Raw genomic sequence first — 23,086 nt, 5'->3', positions numbered from 1 at the left:
TTTGTTGACAGACATCCACTTCCCATCATTGGAGAAAAATTGACAACTTTGAATGGTGCAAAACTTTTCTCAGTAATAGATTTATCTCAAGCCTACCACCAAGTACCGCTGACCGAAGCATGTCAACATCTAACTGCATTTGTAACCACATTGGGAACTTTCTAATATTGCAGAATGCCGTTCGGGCTGGCATCAGCGGCTGCTGTTTTCCAAAGGGTGATGGAAACAATAATGGAGGGGGTGCACAACATTGTTATTTTCCAAGATGACATGTTGGTTTATGCTAATTCAGAGAAAGAGCATGATGAGATTCTTAGGCAAGTTTTGGGCAGACTGAGTGAAGCTGGCTTGACGGTGCGTAGGAGCAAGTGCAAAATTAGAGTCCAGAGTGTGGAATATTTGGGACACGTGATTGACATTGAAGGTGTGAAGCTAAAGGAAGGTTTGGTAGAAGCTATCAAAAGTGCACAGTGGCCAACAGATAAAGATCAGGTGAGATCGCTCCTTGGTTTGGCAGTGTACTATCATAAGTTCGTAAAAGACTTTGCAGTAATGTTCACGCCTCTGAGGAGTTTACTCAAAAAGGGTGTTAAGTTTCTTTGGAGTGTGGAGTGTGTAGAGGCATTTGAAAGAATTAAGGAGGGGATAATCAAAGCACCCTCGATTGGCAAGTTTGACCCAGCTGATAGGTGTGTTTTGGCGGTAGATGCCAGTGTAGTAGGCTTAGGTGCAACATTGATACAATATGACAAGAATAACTCAGAGAGAGCAATAGCTTTTGCTTCATGTTCTCTGAGGGGTGCGGAAGGAAATTACTCTGTCATTGAGCGGGAAACCTTGGCAATGTTTTTGGCAGTTAATCATTTTAAATATTTCTTGTGGGGGAGGAGATTTGTCATGAGGTCAGATCATAAACCAATGGTACAACTATTTGAGAGTGGTAGGTGGGCATTGGGATCCCGAGGATCAGCATATGGGGTTTAGGACTCCACATGTACAATTTTGATGTAAGTTACTTGCCAGGGAAACAGAATGTGGTAGCAGATTGCTATCTAGATTACCTGTGCAAAAGGAGGAAGATTTAAGAACAGAAGAGATGGAAGAATGTGTAGTGGCTGAGGTGGAGAGTGCAGTGGGACGGGAAAAACGGTTGCAGGAAGAACAAAAAGACGAAGATTTGAAGTTGATCAAGCAGTGGACAGTAGAAGGTTGGCCAGAGAAGAAGGTGCTGGATAAAAGGTTTGAGGTGTGGTGGGAAGTCAAGGAAGATCTAAGTTTGATTGAAGGGAAGTTGAGAAGGGGGCAATTGTGTGTGCCGCCAGAGAATCTTAGGATTGTTTTGGTGGAGTTGGCGCATCAAGGGCATTCTGGTGAGGGGGCAATGAAAAGGAAATTGAGACAAAATTATTGGTGGCCAGGAATGGATAAGATTGCTGAAAGGTGTATAAAAAATTGCATGTCATGCCAGTCAAGCGACAGGTGCAAAGTGGTACGGGAGACACCCATGATTCCCAACACTGTTCCAGATCAACCGTGGGTAAAGTTGCCAGTGGATATTATGGGTCCATTGCAGGTTTAGGTGATGTTTGTATTGGTGGATTTTCACTCCAAGTGGGTGGAATGGGAAGCAGTTAGAGAAGTGACTGCTAAAGATTTGATTTTGATTTTGTAGATAATTTTTCTCAAGGAAGGAGTTCCTACTGAGTTGGTATCTGATAATGGAGTGCAATTTGTGTCGAGGTGATGAGGAAATTCTTGGTTAGCTACGGCATTGTACATACCAGGATGGCATAATACCATCCTAGAGCCAACGGGTTAGTAGAAAGAGTAAATAGATATTTGAAAGGGGGAAAACAAATGGCAATCCGCATGGGACAACCATGGAGAGAGGTACTTAACCATGTGACCTGGAGTTATGTGAATACGCCACACTCAATTATGGGAGTTTCTCCATTTGTTTCTCTCAAAGGAAGATAACCTGAGACAAAGCTTTGCCCAGGGTGGTTAGGCATGGTGAAATCAGTTGTGGTGGACAGGAAGGAGATTATGAGACTAGTCAGACAAGGACAGGAAAGGTATAAGGAACAGTTTGATAGAAGAGAACGTGCGAGAGTGGAGTATAGGGGAATCTGTATATATCAAGAATCCCAGATCCATAAACAAGTGTGTTGAAAGTAGATTTCTTGGTCCCAAGAAAATTGCTGCTGTAAGGAATGGTGTAGTCATTCTTGTGGGTGGTGAGGTATGGTCCAAGGGTAGGTTAACTAGGGCCACCGAGGTGCAAGGGATGGAAGGGGAAACCAACAAAAGGCAGGTGGAGGTGTGAATGAGGATGATGTGCAGAGGAATGTGGATGTGGAAGCTGGTACAAGTTACACAGTGGTTACTCAGAGAAGGAGTTACTAAAGAACCCGCCTGGTTGGGATATTATATACGTTAGTTGTATTGCTTTGAAATTCATTGTATTCTGTTGTGTTTTTGTTAATAAGTTGCTTTCATTTTCAATAATATTTATTTTGCTGTTTTTCCTTGAGGAGAGAGATATGTAAAGATGTGCTTCTAATGTTGGTCCTGTTCTCTGTCCCACGAGCCATGTTGTTATTGGAAAGCAGGGGTTGTGAGACAGAGCCAGCGACCGTTGAAGAGATGATAAGTTGTGTTGGGCTCCGGGGAGCCTGTATGATTAAAACCTTCAAACTTACCCATCGTCTCCATCTTAGTCATTTCACACTGGCTTTGACATAAGGTGTTTGGTTTATAAATTGCAACCGTGCATGGGAGGGGACGGTGCGGGTGAAGGATGCTACAGTAAGCCCTGTCTTATATAGATAAGCCACCTGCACCAGAAATATGTTTTTCCATTTTAACTGCGGTGGACCCCGCGGTAGAAGTAGTATTTTTGCTATTTATACCTCAAAACCCACCCACACTAGAAATGTTGTTTTTGTTTCAAGCAATGGGTGGGCATTGTACTAGCAGTAATATATGTACTATGTTTGCATGAGGCACACCTGCACTACAAATAGGATTTCTTTTTTTTTTAAAAGACTCCACCCTCCTGCAGCTGCCTGGCCAAGCACTGATCAGTGAGTGGGATTTTTTTCAGGAATTTTCAGGAATTAGTGGAGGAGGGCAGCCTTTGCTGCGGGCTCAAAATGACCACACATTCTGGCCACAGTGGTGGACATTCAAAAAAAATAATAAAATAATAAACCCCGCTATCATAATGAAGTAGCTATCACCAATCATTAGGTGTGGTCACCAGAGGGCAGAAATATCTCCTGGCAAGACTAGAAAGGGAGTTGTGTTGCGCGAGTTAAATAATAAATGAAATCCCTACACTAAATGAAACTAGTACAACTATTCAGAATCGTATTAACATCTGACCACATACCAGACCTATGATTTAAAGGAATTACACATGGGATTACACATGGGATTATGTACCCCTCACAGTGCATTATAAGGACATTTCAAGTCACCGCAGAGTTTCGGCCGAGTTCCTTTATAAGGTCACAGAACTCCAAGGTGACTTGCAATATCCTTTTTAGTTTGGGCTTTTAAAAGCAGGGGATTTATTGCATTTTCTTATCTTTTGTACCTCATTTTTCTTTCTCAATAATCAACTTAAAAATAGTACGTTTTGTACTGGCTTGGAGGGAGCATGGCCTTCTGATAAATTGATGCCGTGATTATCACATATTTATTAGCCATCTAATCCATAATTGTGACATCACAAAAGAGCCATCTAAGCTTTGTCCGCAATACAGACAACAAAAATAAAGGCTGACACACCAAGTATTTTAATCATTTATATAAATAGCGAGTTAAGCATACCACAAAGAACCTCCATCAGATCACAGAACAGGACATCATATTTCGAACCATCCCACTGTAGCTGACTGTTACCATAGCAACCAGGTAGAATCTTGCTTCTCAGACAATGGGCAACCAGTTTCCATGGTAGTGATGCACTCTTTTGCTTCTGTGAGCCCATGTGGGCCCCCATGGAGCCACAGCACCAAGATGTTGCCAGGTGTGCTGGTATCCTTGAGACAGCCATGTGAGAGGACGCTTCTGCACAGCCAAAGGGCATCTGTGGCTGGCATACCTCTGACATCTTCACTGAGGCCCTGAATCCTCAGTTTGCTCCAAGGGAAGGAGTTCTATGTTGATGGGGCCTGCGATTGGGCTCTTAACCATACTTGCCTCCTTGCTCCGGATCCCAGATGAAGCTGCTGGTGCCTGTGAGTAAAGTGCTGGTGTGTGGTGCGGGGATGATGTGAGACTGCAAGTCTGCACGATATGAAACACATCCAACAGGGGCACAGTGAGCAACTGACAGAAACACTGTATCTAATGGCTAGATCCAAGCTTACTAACCGACAGACATATGCGTAATAATCGTCCAGCACAAGGTCCTTACACCAACAGACACCAACAGACACATGCATGGGCCTCATTACACGGTAGGCGGAGAATACAGGCACCGCCCTGGTGGAAAGGGGAATTACCGCCCCATTCCAAGGTTGGTGGGGCGGTAATTCCCCCTTCCACCATTGCCCTTCCCCATTCCCATTTTTGCCCCATAGGGCTCTGTGGGAATGGGGAAGGCGCCAATTACGGTACCGCAAATTGCGGTACCGTAATTAGCTCCACTGGTCCCTTTGCAGGTTGGTTTTTAACGCCTGCAAAAAGCAGGCGTTAAATTCCCCAACCCGCAAAGGGACCTCGTAGTAAGGCGGTAAGGATTTACCGGTACCGGTAAAATACCGGTACCGGTAAACCCTTACCGCCTACCGTGTAATGAGGCCCATGGTATCTAAGCAACATCCCCCATTCTGGCTAACCAACAGACAAATGATAACCAATGAACAGACACACAACCGCTAATCAGCCTGGTAGTTTACCAAAAGTACCATGCTGACTATTCAACAAACATATTATATGCAATCAACAGGCACATGGTGACCAGTCCCCTTATAGGTAGTGGTCAAGTAACAGACACATACTGGCTAACCAATAGACACACAGTAGTCGACCACAATATACTACTGGCATATAAATAAACACATATTGACCACTCCGCAAAGACATCACATTCTGGCAAACGATCCGACTCAGGGTGACCAAGAAATCTCGATATGATGCTTACCGAACATGCTTACAGTGGCTAAATAACAGGAACAAAGTGACTATGTTAAAGGCACATGGAAGTAGGTATTCAAATGTAAATATTGGCAAACCAATAGGCTCACCGCCCCTTCCCCCCTGGCACACTGAGACTTATTCTGGGAAGGTGCATATTCCACAGATCAAACAAGTATACACATGTGAAAGTGGGACGTTTTGCTGGATGATTCCACAATGAAGCCTGCACCTTTAGCCAGCTGTATACTTACAATCGGCACCTTGGCTTGCGCAGTCAGCTATGGATGGGGGCATTACTCAATGGTAATGGGCCGAATTCTAACTCCTCCCATCATCTCAATCCGCCTCACCATCCAACGCCCACCGTTCCTTCCTTACGCCCCATCAATGCTTTTTGTGCCCCACAAACATTAACCCACCATGAAATTATCTGTCCCTTGAACATGTCAGCCTCCTCACCTGTCGCTGGCATCATTCTGCGCTCAATCTCGTCCGCTAATGGAAAAGGGACTCTGTGTAGTTAGCTTCACTAGTTTCAAGGCAGCTACATTTTCTTCAGTTTTTATTTTTAAATTAAATGGTTGGCACACACTCCACGTGCCATTTCTCAAGTAAACAATACAGCTGGATGTACCAGTTCCTGGACACTATGCAGTGTGCTAATACAAAACTCACGACCTCTTTTAAGTGCAAACATTGGTCGTTTTTCATCGCCGAGGCTGAGTTGGATTACTGACCAATGTGTTTTAATGACTTGTTTTATTTGGGTCATATGTGTACTGTAAGTAGCGACACAAACAACTTTGTCCTCTGTTGGAGGTTTTTGCATGGGGGCAATCAAGTTTTCCACAGGGTGTTTTGTGCTTATTTGTTGGAAAGCTAATGAGTTTCTTGGGCTAATCTTGGGCTAATTCTTTCCTTAAGACAATTGAATAAGTAAGTGCCTGTTAATGAAAGACAGCAATGTTACTGCAGTTTCCGCAGACAAGTAAACATTATCCGCGTGGGTGATAATTGGTATAGTTCTAGCAAAGAATTTCGGTTTTTCTTCTTTCTATAGGGAGTAAAACAAAGTTGGCCATCCGTATTCCTAATAGCAATATCCATAAAATAGACAATGCTGTGGCTTGCTTCCTTTGTGAGTTGAATGCTTGAAATAAGAGCAACAAGCTACTGATAAACAAAGCTCTACAATAAAATCAGTTGGGGTAGATCGAGGGATAGAAGAATTCTGTGCATAGTTTCTAATGTATTCCATGTCCTCCGTTTAAGGAATATTGGTATATAATGCCTGGTTGTCCACAGTGACCAAATGTTCCGTACCATTTTAAAAGACATAGCTCGAATATTTTGATGACATGAGTGGTACCCCAAAGATAAGTTTAAGCATTAGTACTAAGAGGCTGCAAGAACTGGCCCTCACATTTGTTGTTCAGTTTCGAAACCACAGGCAGAAATTATAGGGCAGCCAGGTGGCTTAGTCAGATTTTTGTGAGCTTTAGGAAGTACATAAAATACTGGTGTAGGTAAAACTCGGATTGAGAAAGTCGAACTCACAATAAGTGTTCCAATTCCGTTGAAAAGCATATGTAGCAATTTCCACAACTAGTGTTCACTGTTCTGGTGTAGTGTGCTCTTTCAATCTTTTGTAATGGTTCTTGACTTGTAATAAGTCAAAGGCCATTTCCTCATATTGATCAGTATTCATTATCATGCAACCCTTGTCAGCAGGTTAAATGACAATGTCAGAGTTATTCTTCAAATATTTCAATGCTTGGAATTCACCTGCATTGAGAATGTGGGCTGTTTTTGATTTTTCTTGTGAAAGAGCTAAATCTCTCAAGACTAATTGTTCAAATGTTATTAGGAATCATATCTTCTGATGATGTAAATGTGGACTTATTTCTAAGTCCTGATCTAGATCAGGTTCTGTGTATGTATATTCCTTAAAGTAGCTTTTTAATTTTAGTTACCGAAAAAACTGCTTTATTTTAATAGGAGTTTGAAACCAGTTCGTTTGTTTAGTGTGAACAAATGATACACCTTTATTTAGTAATTACAGTTCATGATTAAACACAGAAAAGTGTGAAAGATTAAACAGACTGGCCCTCATTACGACCCTGGCGGAAAGCGACTGACCGGAGCGCCACAGCGGAAATAGCGTTTCCGCCATTGCACGAAGGAGCAAAGTGCGGCCCATTCCGACCCATCGGGCACGAGCACCACGGCATGGCGGAAGTGCAAAGTCCGCGATGGCGGAAATTACCCCAAAACGGCCCACACCGCCGCCGTACGGCGCCCTAGGTGCAATACCGCCACCCCTCTTAGCGGTCACCGCAGTGTGCGCCTCCCGGAAAGTACGGTGGCCGGAAATATACGGAAACGGAAGTAAAAACATGGGCCCGGAACGGGAAACATCCCGGCGCACACCTATAAATACACTAAAACCACACAACCACTAAAATCACTACCCTGAAACACACCCCAACCCGTCAACCACCCTAGCGAAACCAAGAATAATGGGAAAAGCAGCGAAGAAAGCGTGCGACCGCAAGCGGCAAGTCCACTTCTCCCGCGAGGAACTCACCGTGCTAACAGAGACCCTCCAGGAGAATGCTGCCGTCGTCTTTTGCACGCAAATGACCAGGACGGCACTCGCCAACAAGAAGGCCATATGGGCTCTGGTGGCACAGCGGGTAAGTGCGGTGGGGACCGCACCCCGCACCCCACAGCAATGCCGCAAGCGATGGGACGACCTGCGGATACGCGTCCGCAGCATACTCTCTGCCAACCGCAACATTGCCACAGCCACCGGGGGAGGTCCTGAATCACCCATCAAGTTGACCCCCTGGGAAGAAATCTGTGCCTCCACCATCGGAATGGAGAGCATAGAGGGAGTCGGAGGGATGGAGAAAGGAGTGCAGACATCCGAAGATTCAGGTAGGTGGGCCAGATAAAACAATGCCAAATCCACACAGTCCATCCATGTGAAGTACCATGCGTCCACATAGTGCAACAGAAACACATGTCCAGGAGAACGTCCACACACATCGGCCTGCAAGCGCACGTTAAAACCCACAATAAATACATAAATTATTAAAAACCCCTAATACACGCACTACACGTGCAGCAGGCACACCCTAACTGCAGGCTGCCAGACAACTGCACCCTCACTCCACACACAAATCAAAGCACCTCCAAGGCCCCGACCCAAATCACCCTCAGGTACCACCCCAATGCATGTGATACAATGCCATTCCAATTCCCACAGACCCATCAATAACCCTCGCCCTCCTTTACTCCACCACAGGGTCCGATCCAAACGACGAGCTACAGGACACCCCTACCAGCACACCTGCAAAGAGGGCCAAGACCAACGGCCAGAGACCCTCCACCTCAGCTGCACGCATCAAGACACGGCAGCAGCACAAATCAGGTGGCAGCACAGAGGAGGGAACATCAACAGGCACCCCAGCAGCCAGCATGCCCACAACACCACCACCACAGGTCCCCCCAATGGATGCCACAGAAGGCACTGCCTCTGGTGGCAGCAGCACCATAGGTGACACCCCATTGATGGCAGCATGCTCGGACACAGAAAACGGGGATGCCGAAGTCAGATCCATCCATGACCTGTCCCAATCCCCCTGTCTGTTCCATCCCGTACAACAAGAGGATACCACGCAGGGGCACCCACCAGACGACGACTGGCCATCCCCCCCAAGCCCTGTGGCAAGGCAACATGAGGACAACAGCCCCTCTGTGACACCCCCGCAAATGGCCATGGGCCAGCAGAGGCAACAGTCCCTGGACAAGTTAATCGAACAACAGCAGCAACTGGCCACACTCCTCAAGGACCATGCCGATGAATGTGGGGGCACTAAGGCAGACATAGAAACATCAACTGAGACACTTAGGGCAGAAATAGAGAGAGGTACAGAGACGCTAAGGGCACAAATGGAGAGAAGCACCGAGAGCCTGAGGGGGGAACTGCATGCGACGTCCAAAGACGTATGTGCCGAACTTGCCGCAGTGCGCCGTGTGCTCACTGAGCTCTCGCAAACCCTTAGGGACATGCATGGACGTGAGCAGGCAGACACATCATCCGTTGCAAGTTCCGTCCAGGGCAGCCCCCAACGTAGATCTGGAAGGAACCTGCGCTCCACAGGCAGGGGTGCCCCTGATACCCGCAGAGGGGGCTTGCAATAGCGACAGCCCACCGACAATGAGCATCTCTGGACACTGGTGTTCGGGGGGGAGGTAGGAGGGTGGAGGGGGTGTGTTGGGCTCACTTGGGTGGCGGGTCGATAGGGTGTTCAACATGATATCACATATGCCATAAAAAGTGCACGATCAACCAATGAGAAGTGTGGACATTGATCTTTGTGTACTAGGCCATCATAGGCGCACAGTCCATATTGTGCATGTCCCAGACACACGCAGTGCCACGAGTCCCGTGTCCATGTATCAGCCACCAGGCGTGAGTGCTAGAAGCATGCATCTATGAGATGCTGACGAATGTCACGGGCCTCCGGTGCCTCGCAGACTCCATGAGGTGCTGCCACATCCCCACCCTCATCATGACCATCATCAGGTGCTTGCAGTTCTGCGTCAGGGGGCATGGGCACATTTCTACGTACGCACATGTTGTGGAGCATGACACATGCCATCACCATCTTTGCAACCTTCTCATGGCGGTACAGGAGTGCCCCGCCAGACCTGCTGAGGCAGCGGAAACGAGTCTTCAGTAGGCCGAATGCCTGTTCAATGACTACACGGGTACGTGAGTGGGCATGGTTGTAGTCCTCCTCATGCTGGTCCCGTGGGTTCCGGACTGGTGTGAGGAGCCATCTCTTCAGTGGATATCCAGCATCACCTGTATGTGGACGAGAAACGTATGATGTGGAATGCCATTGATACGTACGCACACCCCCCCCCCCTTCCTGGCAGGTCAATGCCAATTCACATACCCCACATCATCATGCATGTAATGAGACTCACCGAGTAGCCAGGATCTGTTCCCTGCGTGTCGCTCCATGTAGCGTGGTATTGTAGAGTTCCTCAAGACCATAGAATCATGGGTTGATCCAGGGAATCGGGCACAACAATGTGTAATGATCCTGTTGGAGTCACACACCATCTGTACATTCAGGGAATGAAATTGTTTTCGGTTGCGGTACTGGGCCTCCATGGCATGTGGGACGACCAATTCAACATGGGTGCAGTCGATGGCACCAATGCAACCCGGTATGCCGGCAAGTGCATGGAATCCCACTTTTGTGTTGGTAATTTCCTGCTCCGAGCGTGGTAGAGAGATGTAGTCGTCTGCGTGCTGCAGGAGGGCATCGAGCACTTGCAATAGTGTCCGTGAGAACAGTGGCTGAGAAATGCCATGCAACTGTCCGACTGTGTGCTGGTAGGTGCCTGTGGCCAGGAAGTGGAGTACAGACACCACCTTCAGTAGGGGTGGGATGGCGGTTGGGCTATCTATCATGCTGACAAGGTCAGCCTGTGTCATGTCCACAATGGCGGCTATGGTGTCCCGGTCCAAACGGTAGAGGGTGTGGATCTGCTCATCAGTGAGGTTGAACGGATGTGCTCGGAGGCGTGGGATTGCGGGCTGCCTGCGTGGTGGTAGTGGCTGTGCTGGTGGGCCTTGCTGGCCCTGCCTTGGCCTCCTCCTCCTCCTGCGTCTCCTCCGTGCGGCCGGTTGTAGTTGGTGTTCGTCTTCTTCTTGGAGTTGGAGCACTTGCAGTGCTATCAGGTCCCCCAGGGCCAACATCGCGAGTCCTGCCGGTAGCATTTCGGTGTGGTTGTGGGAGGAGACTGGCTGTGCAATTTATGTGTTTTCAGGCTGTATGGCCTCCACCTGTGGTGATTGATTCCACCTGTGCAAACTGCTCTCCCCTTTGGCCGAGCACGTCCCGCGCACAACGCTGCAATTCGGGGAATTGTATCTTGCTATTACGATCATGTATTAGTACCCGATGGCCGTGTAAGATTGGTTGATATGTTCATTCTGCTGTGGTCCCATTGTTTCACATACTATCTGTGCAGTCGCGATCTGACTTGTGAGGGGTCAGTGGAACGTAGTACTCGAGTAACGGTGGGCCCTCATGCATCACTGTACCGAGTTGCAACGACGGGCGGGGCGTCCCATTCGTGGGTGAAGGCAGTTGCCATTTTCACACACAGCCGCACTCGATGGAATAATTAGTGATTTCAAACGGCCACAGATGCCTTTTCGACGTGATGTTGCAAATGAGGAATTCGAGGGGCGGCGCTTTCGGTTTCCAGCTAGCGCCGAGGAGATGCCCACAGGTCTGACTGCAAATGTAACGTTCTATTGTTCTATGTCCTTGGGACAGGGGCCATGGCGGGGAAGCAATGATTGATATGAATAGTTGGGGATGCGCAATAGCTACGTGGGCGATGAGGCCGTCCGTTCCCAAATACATGTTACTTCACAACACTGGATTTACGGGCTGGGGCACTGTGGATTTAGCAGGCTGCATAACGCACAGACTCAATGGATGTTTCTAATGTTATGTGAGTAATTATGCAGGCATTTTGATCCCGGGATGAGGGAATGATGGATGGATGCATGGGCAGGTGATTTGATACAGAGTTTGCCATGTACAGGGCTTCTTGGGATCTATCCGCCTCCCCTACGCTATGTGATGCAGGGCTGCCATAGTGGGACCATCGTCCATCTGGCCTTGTTGAGCCCTCCCTGTCTCGAGGCGCCCTCAGACACTTGTGTCCATGCACGTTAACATTCCCATCTGATGGAATCTGTTTTGACAGACGCATGCACAGGTACACTCGTTTGTGATGGTGTTTGCACCTCGATATAGATGGTTATGAGTCGCAAGTGGTTTTGGGGTGGTGATGATCCTTTTGGTTGGGCTAGCATGCATATGGCTGTGGATTTCGTGTGATCATTGAAGTGAGTAGTTGGAATGTAGTTCTGATGGCCATTCTGTTCTTTTTGTTTTCTTTTGGTTGACAGGTATCTCCTCCCCTTTTGCCACTGCCATCTGTATGCCACTCCTGCAGATGGCTTTTACTCCCGACACCTGCTGCTTCGTGTGAATCAGTGGAGCAGCATTATGATCTTATGGGACGATCGCCAATGGGCCACATGCCCTTACGCAGTACTGGTGGCTCGGTGCAACATTTCGGCCTTTCAGCTGGACTAGTGCCTCCCCATTGGGACGGCCCTGCGGTTCTGTGCGCTTCCATGTAGCCTTTTCGTACGTGAATGTGGCTCTGTGTACCATGGGGGTACAGGGCGACACACAGGTAGTGGCTGGTCATTTCTTGCGGAAGCAGCCCACAATGGTGAATGGTGTTTTGGAGTTCATGGCCTGATGGCTGTATGGGCTTGGTGATTTTGATGTGCATTAAATTTCTATTCTGATTTGGCCCGTGTAGCGTTCTTCTTTGCAAGTGATGTGGCATATGCCTATTTGGGGGGCGATGTATTGTGAGGAGATCTGCACTGGGTTCCAGCTTCGGAGTTTGGTTGCGTGGTACTGTACTGGGCGCGTTTGCCTACGGAGCCCGTGAGGTCAGGGATGGGGGCTGCCAATATGACAGTTTGAATGTTGTCATGCTCAGGGGCGGGGGATTGGGTTTTGTGTAACAGATGCCGGTCGGCCAGGTGGACTGGTGGAATGATGTGATTTTCGGAATGTTGGTGGTCACTGGTGCCTGTGTTTGCGTGCGTTTCTTGGTGGGGGACTGTGGTCATGTCCATTGGGATGGCTTCTGTATTCGTGCCATCTGTGCCCTGCAGCTCCCATTGGCCCCTCTTGTGTTTCTTTTGTTCGTTGGCATGCATGGGTGACTTGTACATTTCACTGGTTGCATTGTGGCTTCATTGCACCTACGGGGAGTTGTACTTTGTGGGCAGGGAGCGGTGTACAGGCACTCAGTGGGGCCGTTTACGGTTGATTCGCGATGCCGTACTTCTCGCCATGGCAGAATGGTACATTGCGCCATGCCTGATGGCGTTAGGTACATGTCCGCTTGGGTCGGAATTGGCGTACCGTTGCACCATGGTGGTGTTTGCGGTTTGGCATGGCGCGCGCGCGCGTGCTTGGTGCAGTTAGCGTTGGCGTTCACTTCGGTGTCGCTAATGGCTTCGTACTTTGCGGTGACGGGTCATAATCGCACCGAGCGCTATTCGATGGCGGTATTGCATTTCCGCCATCGTTTTTCGATTTCCGCCAGGGTCGTAATGAGGGCCACTGTGTGTGTGTGCGTTATCTCTGTAATGCTCTCCAGCGTGTTCGCATCTGCTTTGCACTCGAGGCTATTAAGCGAAATGTCAATTTCAGTCACCCACATGCATGGGTGCTGTGCTAGCCCTGATGTCCACTGAGCATGCAGGTCCTGGTTTGGTGGTGTAATACCATGATGCCTGTTGTGCTGCTTCCTTCTTGGAGTCACACAATCACTGCTGGCTTCTGTGAACTTTATACAACAATGTGTTATACGTAATTCTACTTTACTCAGAATCTAGGTGTTACCGCTGTGTTGTATCGTACATTTTATATACATATGTTCCCACTGCCAAGGTGCAGTGAAAAATCTTATAATTTTTAGTCAATTAGATTTCTTTTTTTAAAGAAGGTTGCCTTCATTCGACACCTGCTCCATCATACATTGGACATGGAATGTGCTGTTTTTGTAATGTAAGTTAGTCTTGTAGTGTATCACTGGCCAGGAGTGCATGCTGATGGAATATTGATGTATGCATAATAGACAGCTCAGGAGAATGGTGAGTGAATGTGTGTGTGAGTGTTCCATGAATGTGAGTTGGGGGCCTTAGCTGGGCGTGAAAGGATGGCTGGTGGGTCTCTGTCCCTTAATGTCCACTTGTCTATATACAATCTTGTGATGTATATATAGAGAGTAACTGGAACCTATATACATAGTGTATATATGTACAATAAAGCCTTCCTGGACTAAACTACATGGCTCCTCAACTGGTCTGTGTATGTATGGATTGAGCCTTACCATTAAACATAACAGCTGTTTGTTATGATGTTACCTTATTTTCATTTAGCATATTTGCCTTGTGTTGTTCAACATGATAAGCTAATGTTATGTGCTTTACTTCACATCCTTTGTGCATATTTATTTCCTTGCTATTCTTGTACATAGTTGACATCATTCCTAGAAACCTGTGACATCAGGATCTCAGTGTTGGAATTGTTATGGCTTGAGATCTAGGAATTTTAGAACAGCTGGGATCTGGACCCATTGTGGGCCATGCTGTGAGGAGGCAGGCTGGGCAAGCCTGTGATCCGTACTGAGGCAAGACGGAAGCTTGCTCAGCTATCCGGTGTCCGCTCATTTGGTTTATTTATTTATATATATATTTTCGTTTTGTTTGGTTAAAAAAAAAATGAATATATAAAAAGGGGGGTTGGGGTGGAACCCCCCCCCCCCCCAAAAGAAAATGTAAAAAAAAAAAAAAAAACATTTCGACCATTTGGATTTCGACCTTTTGGATTTCGTCCATTTGGTTGTCGACCAAATGACTGGTAACCCTGCTATCCAGTATCTGGAAGAGTGAAACGTTGTTTGCGCAGTAACCAGGCATCCTACTGCTTGGTAAGAGACCCAGCACCAGCTTTGACTGGATAGCTGCATCGAGATTGCCCAGCGCTCAATTGTCACCAGAGGTGAGGAGGACTTGGGAGGGCATGTCTTCCGTAAAGTGTTGTTGCTAGTGGGGCATACCGTGTGCTGAAAATGTTTGGAAGGAGCTGTGGCAGCGCTTGCACTCCTCGCTTTGTTTGATATGGTGAATGGGGGACTACGCTTGCGTGCATCACCCTGCCATAGCCCAGGGAGCTGGTGCGCGCGTGCTCCATTTTGTTTTGATACAGTGAGCCACTGAGGAGCCTTTATACTCACGTGCATCACCCTGCCATAGCCCTATGAGCCGAAAAAGACCCATTGAAGGGCAAGTGTGCTCCCCGTGTTGGAGCAGGAGTGCACATGAGCAACCGTCCAGCTGCTTCAGAGGAGAAGCCCTGCAGACTGTGATGAGACGTGGCTGCTGCGGGCAACACATCCAACTAGATTAAAGGAGAGGCCCTACTTTGGTTGGCCTTGTAGGCGGCCATTTTGGGAGGCCCCTTTAATCGCATAGCAACAATAGACAACAGCAACACTGTCTCTCCTGGACACGTTCTCTCGGTCTGTGCAGATAGAGTCAAGGGAGCCCTCTACTTTGTCCCAGTACTTGAATGCTAGTATTTCCCAGTACATTTTAAAGTGGAAGAGAGAGATGACATTACATCAAGGTGTTCTTCACAGATAATTTGCTTTATGACACCATATCAAAGTGACTCTCACAGATAATTTGCTTTATGTTTATGTCAATATACACGAAATCTGAAGTCAATGAAGAGATTTTAAATTTAAATTTAATTCTTTCTTTGAGATTTTGATAATGGCTAACATTCTGGGGTCGCCCTATTTTGGTCCCAACCTGGAGAAGCAATGGTGAAGTGGAAGAAGTGGAAGGAAGATTTCCTGAAATTTGTTCTGACGGCATATGGTACGAACTATGCAGTTGAAAGGAAGGATGCTTTGTTGTGTCATTGTCTTGGCCATGCAGAGCATGACTGTCATCCGCCGCCGCCGGGACTGGCGGATACTTTCACGGTGTCGCTTACAGTATGGGTTTAGAGGCTGGTAGTCCTTCCTCTATTTTTACAGCTCTAGCTGCCGTCCCAGTTCCCTCAGCGTGGAGCCCGCCGGGAGTATTTATTCCTCCTCCTCCCGGTGGACACTGCGTTGCAACCCCTCTGGATAGTGTTCCCAGCTTCGGGTTTACACTTGCTGCTGACACTCCGTCCGGATCGTCAGTGCTTTTTGTCTGCTACTGACTTCATCCTCTGTACGAAGTTTTCCTTCTCTTCGCTACTTTGCCTCTTACCAGTTTCATTTCAGTTCCTTCGCCCGGGTCGCGTCTCCCTCCTTCGAGACCCAGTGCCTCTGCTCTTTCTGCTTTCTCCTCTCCGTCGCCCTGGTCCCCTCTCCAGTTGGATTTCCGGTCTGTTTCCTATTTCATCTTTCTCTTCTCTTACCTGAGTCCTGTGCTCCCTGTGTCCTGCCTGGTTGCACTGGATACCAGCCATGCCTTCTGGCTCCACGTTTGCTACGGATCCTCGCTGTTTGGGTCCGCACCGCTTCCTGCTACAGCCTTCCTTCCCGTCTGTAACACCACTTCGGAGGTTCCTACTTGGAGTCGGACAGAGTGCATTGCGGTGCCTGACAAGGGTTTTTTCTGCCGCTTGGCTTTTTCCCTTGTGTTTCGGCTTGTTCCCGGAAAGGGAGCCACAGGCTTGCTGTTCCATCAGCGTTCACTGTGGCTCCCCGCCGTGACAGGCAATTACCATCAAAGAAGGAGAAAGACTACCTCGCCAGACGAAACCTGTCCTCCGAAAACTTCGACTCAAGCAGCTCAGGTGAGGAGAGTGTGGAAGCAAGGGCTGAAGTGGGAGCAAAAGGGTCACAGAAAGGACAGATTGCAACACCCAAGCATAACAAGATGTCGGCGGAGGAACAAGTTCAAGAGCTTTGGGAAGCTTTTCAAGCTATGTCCGTAGAGCTACAGGGAGTGAAGACAGAGAATGCTCTTCTCAAACAAATGGTATCAGCTAGAGAACATCCTACCGTGGAATTACCTCCCATGCCACTCTCCTCAGGAAAGTTTGATGGTTCTCCCAAAAGGCTAAAAGAGTTCCTGGAGGCTTGTACCATCTATTTCACGTTTAGACCCCGCACTTTCGCTACTGATCAGGCTAAGGTTGGATTCCTAATCTCCAATATGACTGGGAATGCATTGGCGTGGGCAACTCCATTGGTAACCAGTGCCAATGCTATACTGCATGACTTTACGGGATTCCAGAACCTGCTTAAACAGACCTTCGAAAGACCTGAGTTATCTTTTACCGCTTGTGAGGAACTGTTGGACGTCAGACAAGGTTCTTTGGACGTCTTATCCTACATTTCTTCCTTCAAGACCTTGGCGGCTGGGGCAGGTTGGCCAGAACCCGCCTAGTATGCCATCTTTTGGAGGGGCTTAAGGGAGGAGATTAAAGACGAACTAGCCAGACCTCCCCGTTCACCAACTTTTTCTGATCTACTCGAGGCCGCTCTCCACATAGAGTTTAGACTCCTGGAAAGAAGCAAAACACTTCAGGATCCTTGTCGGACCACCTTTCACATCCTTCCCCTTATCTCTCTCCTACTAAGTCTTCAGACGAACCTATGCAAATTGGAGCTACTAGGACACCCCTATCAGCAGCGGAAAGACGAAGACAGAGAGAAAAAGGAATGTGTGCATACTGTGGTTCGGATCAGCATCTCTTGAAAGACTGCATGGAGGTACCCAACAGGAAATCGGGAAACGACTACCCTCGGCACCAGTAGGGACAGGCATCCGAGGGTCGCCAAGTTCCATTTCTCGTCCCTACGTTTCTCTCTCAGTGTCAGCTCCGGATTCCCAAGAAGATTCGAGACTCATGGTTCTGTCCGTGGCCCTCAAATTGGAGGGTAAGCAAGTCGAGTCTTTAGCCCTGTTGGACTGCGGAGCTGCAGGCAACTTCATTGATACCCTGTGGGCTGACAAAGTAGGCCTACGCAGGATCGCCCGTCAAGAAGGCCAACAGGTCGAAGGTGTAGACGGATCCCCTTTGTCCTCCGGTCTAATAACCCATTCCACGGAGGGTCTGTTCTTGACCATCAACCATCACACTGAAATGCTGAAGTTCGACATCATACGAGCAGCCCATTTCCCCATAATTCTTGGCAATCCTCGTATTGATTGGACGAACAACCAGTTGAGCTTCTCTTCTACCTACTGTACCACCAATTGCCTTCCCTTAAAAGATCGTTGTGATTTACAGTCTGTAACAATTATTCCGGATACCCATCTTGGAGTGCATGCGCTACCCCGGTTCTGCTCACCTTTTGAAGAGGTGTTCCAAGAGAATCATCACGCCAGATTACCCCCACATCGACCAGAGGACTGCACCTTCGACATTGAGACTAACGCTCTAGTGCCATTTGGTAGAATGTTCTCCCTCACACTGTCAGAGAAACAGGTGCTAAGAGGTTATTTGGATACCAACTTGAAGTATGGCCTCATTCAGCCCTCAAAATCCCCAGCTGGGGCTTCTTTGTTCTTCATTAAGAAAAGAGGTACCGACGAGCTTAGGCCTTGCATAGATTACAGGGGTCTAAATAAGGTCACCATCCGGGATCGCTACCCGATGCCTCTCATCACAGACATCATTGAAGCAGTCCAGGGGGCTAAGGTGTTCACTAAACTTGACCTAAGGAATGCATACCACCTGCTCCGCGTAGCCAAAGGCGATGAGTGGAAGACCGCCTTTCGCACTCCATTCGGATTATACGAATACCGGGTAATGCCATTTGGCCTGGTGAACGCTCCCGCGGTATTTCAACGGTTTATGCACCAAATGTTTTCCGACATGCTCACCATTTCCGTAATTATCTACCTGGACGACATTCTCATCTTTTCCTCCAACATGGAAGAACACATTCCTCATGTCACTCAGGTTTTGGATCGTCTTCAAAGGAACCAACTATTGGTCAAGGCCGAGAAGTGCATTTTTGCAGTTCCTTCGGTACCATATCTAGGGTACATCTTATCAGCGGAGGGTATTGCCACGGATCGCAACAAGGTTCAAGCTATTCTTGACTTTCCCTGCCCCTACTTCAGTCCGAGAAGTACAAAGATTCCTTGGTTTATTCAATTTCCACAGACGATTCATACCAGACTTCTCTGAAGTGGTGTATCCGATTACCCGTCTTCTCAAAAAGAATGCTCTCCCTTTTCAGTGGTAGACCGAAGTTGAAAGTAGCTTTTCCCTTCTCAAAGGACTCTTCTGTTCTGCCCCCATACTATGGCATCCGGACCAGACATTACCCTTCATCTTGGAGACAGATGCCTCTGCCATAGCCATTGGAGCAGTTTTGTTACAGACAGTGAATGAAGTGGAACATCCCGTAGTTTATCTGTCCAAAACCCTCTCTCCCAGCCAACTAAACTACTCGGTTCTTGAAAACGAACTATTGGCGATGAACTTAGCGTGCGAAGAGTGGCGGCACCTTCTTATGGGGGCACGCCATCGGTTTACCATTCGGACAGATCACAAGAATCTGAGGGTATTGCAAGACATGGAGTGTTCAAATTCCCGACAGGCCCGGTGGGCTTATCTGTTTTCTCAATACGATTTTCACATCACCTACATTCCCGGAACTTTGAATCGCTTGGCTGACGCACTGTCCCGCAAGGATATGAGTAAGGAGAAGACTTCAGATCGCTCAGAGCCACTGTTTCGGAGAAACCAAATCCTGGTCCTAGTAAGCTCTTTCCTTCAAGAGGTGAAAGCTGCGGTCATACCGGAGAATGCTCAATTACCGCTTCATCCTAATTCTCATTATCAGGAGAAGGATGGCTGGGTATTCTACAAGAATCGTCTATACATCCCAGCAGGTCCGTTACGCCAGAAGATATTAAACTGGTGCCACAATACTCGCATTGCAGGCCATAGAGGCTCGGAAGGTACCATGGAGCTGATCTCAAGAGTGTTCCTCTGGCCTAATCTGAGAAGAGATACGTTGGAATACGTACGAGCATGTCCCACCTGTGCCAGAGCCAAATACCCTACAGGCAAACCCCTTGGACTGCTGACACAAGCGGAACTCCCCACTCGACCATGGGGACTTATATCCACGGACTTCATAGTGGATCTGCCTCTGTCCGAATCATGTACATGTATAATGGTCACGGTGGATACATTTTCAAAAATGGCACATTTCTCTCCCCTTCCTGGTCTTCCCAGCGCAGCGAGAATGGCTGAGGTTTTTGCCAGAGACATCTTCAAATTACATGGTATCCCGGATAAGATTATTTTGGATCGAGGGAGCCAGTACATCTCGAAGTTTTGGAAGGCTCTTTGTGTCAGACTAGGCATTGAAAGAACGCTTTCCTCGGGATTTCATCCTCAAACTAACGGCCAGACCGAACGCCTCAATGCCACTTTGGAGCAGTATCTGAGATGTTACGTCAATCAACACCAGGACAATTGGGTTTCCCTGCTTCCCACAGCGGAGTTCACATACAACAACACCAAGCATTCTGCTATCGGCCTTTCCCCTTTCTACTGTACTTACGGGGTTCACCCCAAAGCATTTCTGCTCAGTGTTCCAAGTCTTACCAACTCCCCGGCAGCAGATGAAGTTCTACAGAACATTGCAGCAGCTCAGACCTCCGCTTTACGAAGCCTGGAAGACAGTGGAAGACACAATAAGGAGCAGGCCGCCAAGCATTGCAAAGAATGCCCGAAGTTGGAGGCAGGCGACAAGGTCTGGTTGTCCACCAGATTCTTGCCCAAATGGACACATCCTTCTAAACTGTCTCCTCGCTTCTTGGGTCCTTTTCCTGTCCTCTCTAGAGTCAATCCTGTCACTTATAGGCTTCAGCTCCCTTCTACCGTCAGTCGCATCCATCTGGTTTTTCATTCTTCCCTTCTCAAACCCTTCATACCTGACCCACACTGCAGAATGGTTCCCCGTCAGGTTCTCTTCCCTGAGAAGAACAAGGATGAATATGAGGTGTCCTCCATATGGGACTCTAGGTATTATAGAGGTCGTTTGGAATACTTACTGTCCTGGAAGGGTTACCCCGAGTCGGAGGACTCGTGGGAACCCGCTTCACAGGTACATGCCCCTAGGTTAATTTCCAGATTCCACCGCTTACACCCAGGCAAGCCGGGGTTTTCACGCACTGGAGGGGGGCATACTGTCATCCGCTGCCGCCGAGACTGGCGGATACTTCCGCGGTGTCGCTTGCAGTATGGGTTTAGAGGCTGGTAGTCCTTCCTCTATTTTTACGGCTCTAGCTGCTGTCCCAGTTGCCTCAGCGCAGAGCCCGCCGGGAGTATTTATTCCTCCTCCTCCCAGTGGACACTGCGTTGCAACCCCTCTGGATAGTGTCCCCAGCTTCGGGTTTACGCTTACTGCTGACACTCCGTCCGGATCGTCAGTGATTTTTGTCTGCTACTGACTTCGTCCTCTGTACAAAGTTTTCCTTCTCTTCGCTACTTTGCCTCTTACCGGTTTCATTTCGGTTCCTTCGCCCGGGTCGCGTCTCCCTCCCTCGAGACCCGGTGCCTGTGCTCTTTCTGCTTTCTCCTCTCTGTCCCCCTGGTCCCCTCTCCAGTTGGATATCCGGTCTGTTTCCTATTTCGTCTTTCTCTTCTCTTACCTGAGTCCTGTGCTCCCTGTGTCCTGCCTGGTTGCACTGGATACCAGCCACGCCTTCTGGCTCCACGTTTGCTATGGATCCTCGCTGTTTGGGTCCGCGCCGCTTCCTGCTACAGCCTTCCTTCCCGTCTGCAACACCACTTCGGAGGTTTCTACTTGGAGTCGGACAGAGTGTATTGCGGTGCCTGACAAGGGTTTTTTCTGCCGCTTGGCTTTTTCCCTTGTGTTTCGGCTTGTTCCTGGAAAGGGAGCCACAGGCTTGCTGTTCCATCAGCGTTCACTGTGGCTTCCCTCCGTGACAGGCAATTACCATCAAAGAAGGAGAAAGACTACCTCGCCAGACGAAACCTGTCCTCCAAAAGCCTCGACTCAAGCAGCTCAGGTGAGGAGAGTGTGGAAGCAAGGGGTGAAGTGGGAGCAAAAGGGCCACAGAAAGTACAATGACACTTTCAAGAGACTTCCAGAACCTGTTCAACCTCGAGATGCAAATACGTGAAACAGCTTCGACATTAGCATAGCCAAATTACACAAGCATTATGAAATAGCGGAGAACAAGATATTGGCCAGATATAACTTTGGCACAAGGGTGAAGAAGAGTGGAGAGACGATAGAGGATTTTGTTACAGCTTTGAGAGTTTTAGCTATCAAATGTCGGTTTTGTCAATACTGTGTTCAAAGACCTTGGCTGCGGTGCGGGCTGCACTCCTGTGTCCACTGTTTAGTGGTTTCTTGAAACTTGGGATGGGTTGTTATCCGAACTCATAAAAAATCATATATGCTTTGATTCTTATTCATATAGTTATATTTAATTCAAAAAATGGTAAAGGTAGGTAAATTAAATGAATGCAGGTGCCTTTAGGAATGGCCAATGCATTTCGGAAGTCCAACTTCCTTCATCAGGGCCTGGTAAGGGTTATCATTACAAAAGTATAGCGAAACAACATCAACAATACGACCCGGTATTACCAAAGTACCGTATTCAACCATGTTGTATTAAATCATTTGATGCATGATCATATTGAATCACAGTTATTATGCAGATCGTTCCAACAGTATTTATCCGTTAAATGTCCCAAAAACACAACCCAAAGTCATATACATTCATACCATTAGAAATAAAAACAAAGAGAGTATACATACGGGTTGCATGAAAAAATGCAGCATGTGCATGTCATCACCACGTGTATGTAGATGTTGTCAGAAGAAAAGAGAAAGAAACAGTATGAGCGATGGTAAATAATCGTTCTATGGGGAAAATTTCACTTAGTACATGAAAACTCTGCGGGGAAACTGACCTTGTTTCCCTTCGGTGTAGGGGTGCGTGTAGAGATGAGATTAGAAGTCACCCTGCTTGTTATCTAGTGCACGCGCGTTCATACATAGCGCTTTCACTAACGATCTGTAATAATAAATTCAGGGTAAATGTTATCTTCACCGATGGGTCGGGTAAACTGAGTAATTTAGCACACGGATGCTAAAGCTTACCTTTACTCTTCAAAAACAATCGTGAAACTGAGCGAGAAGCCGCGAGGACGCGTGTAACTCGGCAAATGGCTTAGTTGTTGTACGTTGTTATGGTTACCAATATAGGCTAAACCGGGAAGTGAGG

At 47.9% G+C, this 23,086-nt stretch overlaps 1 protein-coding gene across 1 annotated transcript in view; it reads left to right on the top strand.

Moving 5' to 3' along the window:
• Window positions 1–3,938: 3,938 nt before the first annotated feature.
• LOC138513078 (acrosin-like) overlaps window positions 3,939–23,086 on the top strand; it is a 503,539-nt gene continuing 484,391 nt past the window's right edge. The window contains exon 1 of the mRNA XM_069627757.1: window positions 3,939–4,247. Within this exon, the coding sequence (XP_069483858.1) occupies window positions 4,169–4,247 (79 nt within the window). The 5' untranslated portion in view covers window positions 3,939–4,168. The remainder of the gene's footprint in view (window positions 4,248–23,086) is intronic.

The sequence above is a fragment of the Ambystoma mexicanum genome, chromosome 12 (genome assembly GCF_040938575.1).
Source record: "Ambystoma mexicanum isolate Mex_15411 chromosome 12, UKY_AmexF1_1, whole genome shotgun sequence".
Lineage (NCBI taxonomy): Eukaryota > Metazoa > Chordata > Amphibia > Caudata > Ambystomatidae > Ambystoma > Ambystoma mexicanum.
The sequence above is the reverse complement of the archived record's forward strand: the minus strand, read 5'-3'. Positions and strand labels throughout refer to the sequence as shown.